Here is a 2,611-nt window from a genome sequence, read left to right on the forward strand (position 1 = left end):
GTCACCCCCCCCCCCCCCCCTCCTTCTCCCTTGGCCTTGCACATCGAGAGGGGCTGTTGCCCGTCTGGGTGTGGCGATGCGAGGTGCTGCCTCGCCCTTGCCCCATTATTCCTCTTCCTTCCCCTCTGAGGCGCACGCTATCAACTCGCTGTTGCTGCTGCTCGACGGCGCTGCCAACCGGCCCGAGACTAGCCGAGAGGAGCCGAGAGGAGCCGAGAGGAGCCGAGAGGGGCCGAGAGGAGCCGAGAGGAGCCGAGAGGCGCCGAGAGGCGCCGAGAGGCGCCGAGAGGCGCCGAGAGGAGCCGAGAGGAGCCGAGAGGAGCCGAGAGGAGCCGAGAGGAGCCGAGAGGAGCCGAGAGGAGCCGAGAGGAACCGAGAGGCGCCGAGAGGCGCCGAGAGGCGCCGAGAGGCGCCGAGAGGCGCCGAGAGTAGCACGCGCTCTGCCCTCCGAGTCGCACGGCGCCGGGAGGGTGCGAGGCCCGCCGCGGGGGAGGGGGTCGCAGCCCCCGACCTAGCTGCGAGGCGCGAGCGGATTTCTGCCACACGAACGCCCGTGTCGCTCCGCCGGGAGCGTCTCACATGACAACACACACACACACATACACTCATTCATGACTCTCAGCCAGCGCTTTGGTCCCAATCACGACACGTGTGTGACTCGCCTAGTGTGGAGACGCCGTGTACCGTGGGGCCTCCTGGTCCTAGCTCGGGGGTACCCGTGCGGACCGGAGGTAACAGCAGCAGAACGGGGCCCGTGTCCAAATCCAGCTCCCCTCATCATCATCACCGTGTCCTTTCCGCGTGCCCATGCCCTCGAGCTCGTGAAGCTGTCGCACGTGGCAGCGGCCCTTCACTCCGAGTCTAACGTGACCTGGGTTGTCTCAGAAGACAGCGCTTTACCGTCTGAGCTGTCAGACTGTCAGAGAAAGTGCTGTCAGCGCTGTCAGGCTGTCGGGCACTGTCAGGCGCTGTCCGGGGTTTGCTGTCAGGCTGTCAGACCAGGGCTCAGTTTACCGTCACCCCCCCCCCCCCCCTCGACCCCGCAGGCTCGCCGTGCGCGCGGCCGACTTCTACCTGACGCTGGGCTGGGCGACGGCGTACGTCCTCTACGCGTGGGCGCAGTACGCGCAGAGCGGCTTCTGGCCCTACTTCTTCCTCGACCTGAGCAGCTGGGCGGCCGTCGGCTGGTACTCGCTCCTCATCGCCCTCTTCGCCGCCGTCTACGCGATGGCAGTGGGCGGCTCGGCACTCAAGGCGCGCTGCGCCGGCCTCGCGGTGGACGGAGCCGCACTCGTCCCCGCGCCGCAGCCGCCGCCCGGCGCGACGCTCCCGTCGGCTAGAGATGCGCTGCTGCAAGCAGGGCCGTGAGAAACGGTTGTTGCATGTTCGAATTGCCACTCTTGTCCCCAGACGGGCAGCCGGCCAGCGCGCAGCGGCAGCGCTTAGCGGGGGCGTCCGTGTCTGTGGACTGTGCCGCAGCGCATGTGCAATAGAGCCTCACCCTGAGCAGCCTCGTCTGCGCTGTGCATATACATGTTGTGTCCGTGTAACTGTACTGCACAACTCTCTACGCATTCTACAGCAGACACGAGACTCGAGTCAAAGAGCTAAAAATTAAAAGGGGTCCCGGCGGCCGCAAAGTGTGTGTGCGCTCGAGCAACACGACCGACGGCGAGGAGGCCGGGTGGAGAAAACCGAAGATGGTGCGAAGGGTGGCTTCATGGCGGCGGCAGGGGAGGGCGAGGGGCATGGAAGATCGGTGGCGGCGGGGCGGGACGGCCGGCTAGCAGCCGGCGCCAGAGGTCTATCGCCGGTGGCGGCGGCGGCGGCGGCGGCGGCGGCGGCGGCGGCGGTGGCGGGGGGGGAGGAGCGGGAGGGGGCGCGGGGGGCGGGAACATGCGGCGAGCCTGCCAGAATGGCGGCGGGGCCGAGGGCGGAGGCGGCGGCGGAGGCGGCGAAGGCGGAGGAGGCGGCGGAGGCGGCGGAGGCGGCGGAGGTGGAGGCGGAGGCGGTCGTCGAGGTCTTAGAAGGGGGGGTACCGGACGTCCCAAAACTGTTGGTGCAGCTGGCGGCGGAGGTGGAGGCGGAGGCGGAGGTGGAGGCGAAGGCGGAGGCGGCGACGACGGTGGCGACATGCGGATGGCTTGCCAGAATGGCTGCGGCGGCGGCTGCGGCGGCGGCGGCGGCGGCGGTGGCGGAGGCGGCGGAGGCGGCGAAGGCGGCGGCTGTCGCAAAGAGTTTGGCCTCGGCAGCGCTGGTCGTCGAAGGCCACCCGTCCAAGTCCTCAGCACCGGCGGAGGAGGAGAAGGCGGCGGAGGCGGAGGAGGAGGAGGAGGCAGAGGAGGCGGAAGCGGAGGTGGCGGGGGCGGAGGCTTCAGTTCCCTCAAGCGGAAGCCTGGCGGCATCGGAAGAGGAGGAGGAGGCGGCGGCGGCGGCATCGGAGGAGGCGGCATCGGAGGCGGCGGCAGCGGCGGCGGCGGCGGCGGCGGCGGCGGCGGCTTGTTAGACGACCTCAAACGGAACCTCCGCTCTTTGGCAGCCGGTGGCGCCGGGCGCCCTCGGAAACGGAATGCGGGCGGCGGCGGCGGAGGAGGTAGAGGACGCGGAGGCG

General features: G+C 69.9%; 1 protein-coding gene across 1 annotated transcript in view; it reads left to right on the forward strand.

Annotated features, from left to right (window-relative positions):
• EMIHUDRAFT_456264 (hypothetical protein) overlaps positions 1–1,611 on the forward strand; it is a gene marked incomplete at both ends in the record, with an annotated part of 2,582 nt that extends 971 nt beyond the window's left edge. The window contains 2 exons of the mRNA XM_005784025.1: positions 1,047–1,275; positions 1,600–1,611. Coding sequence (XP_005784082.1) covers positions 1,047–1,275; positions 1,600–1,611 — 241 coding nt within the window. The remainder of the gene's footprint in view (positions 1–1,046; positions 1,276–1,599) is intronic.
• Between the last annotated feature and the right edge of the window lie 1,000 nt (positions 1,612–2,611).

Source organism: Emiliania huxleyi (assembly GCF_000372725.1).
Source record: "Emiliania huxleyi CCMP1516 chromosome Unknown EMIHUscaffold_174, whole genome shotgun sequence".
Lineage (NCBI taxonomy): Eukaryota > Haptophyta > Isochrysidales > Noelaerhabdaceae > Emiliania > Emiliania huxleyi.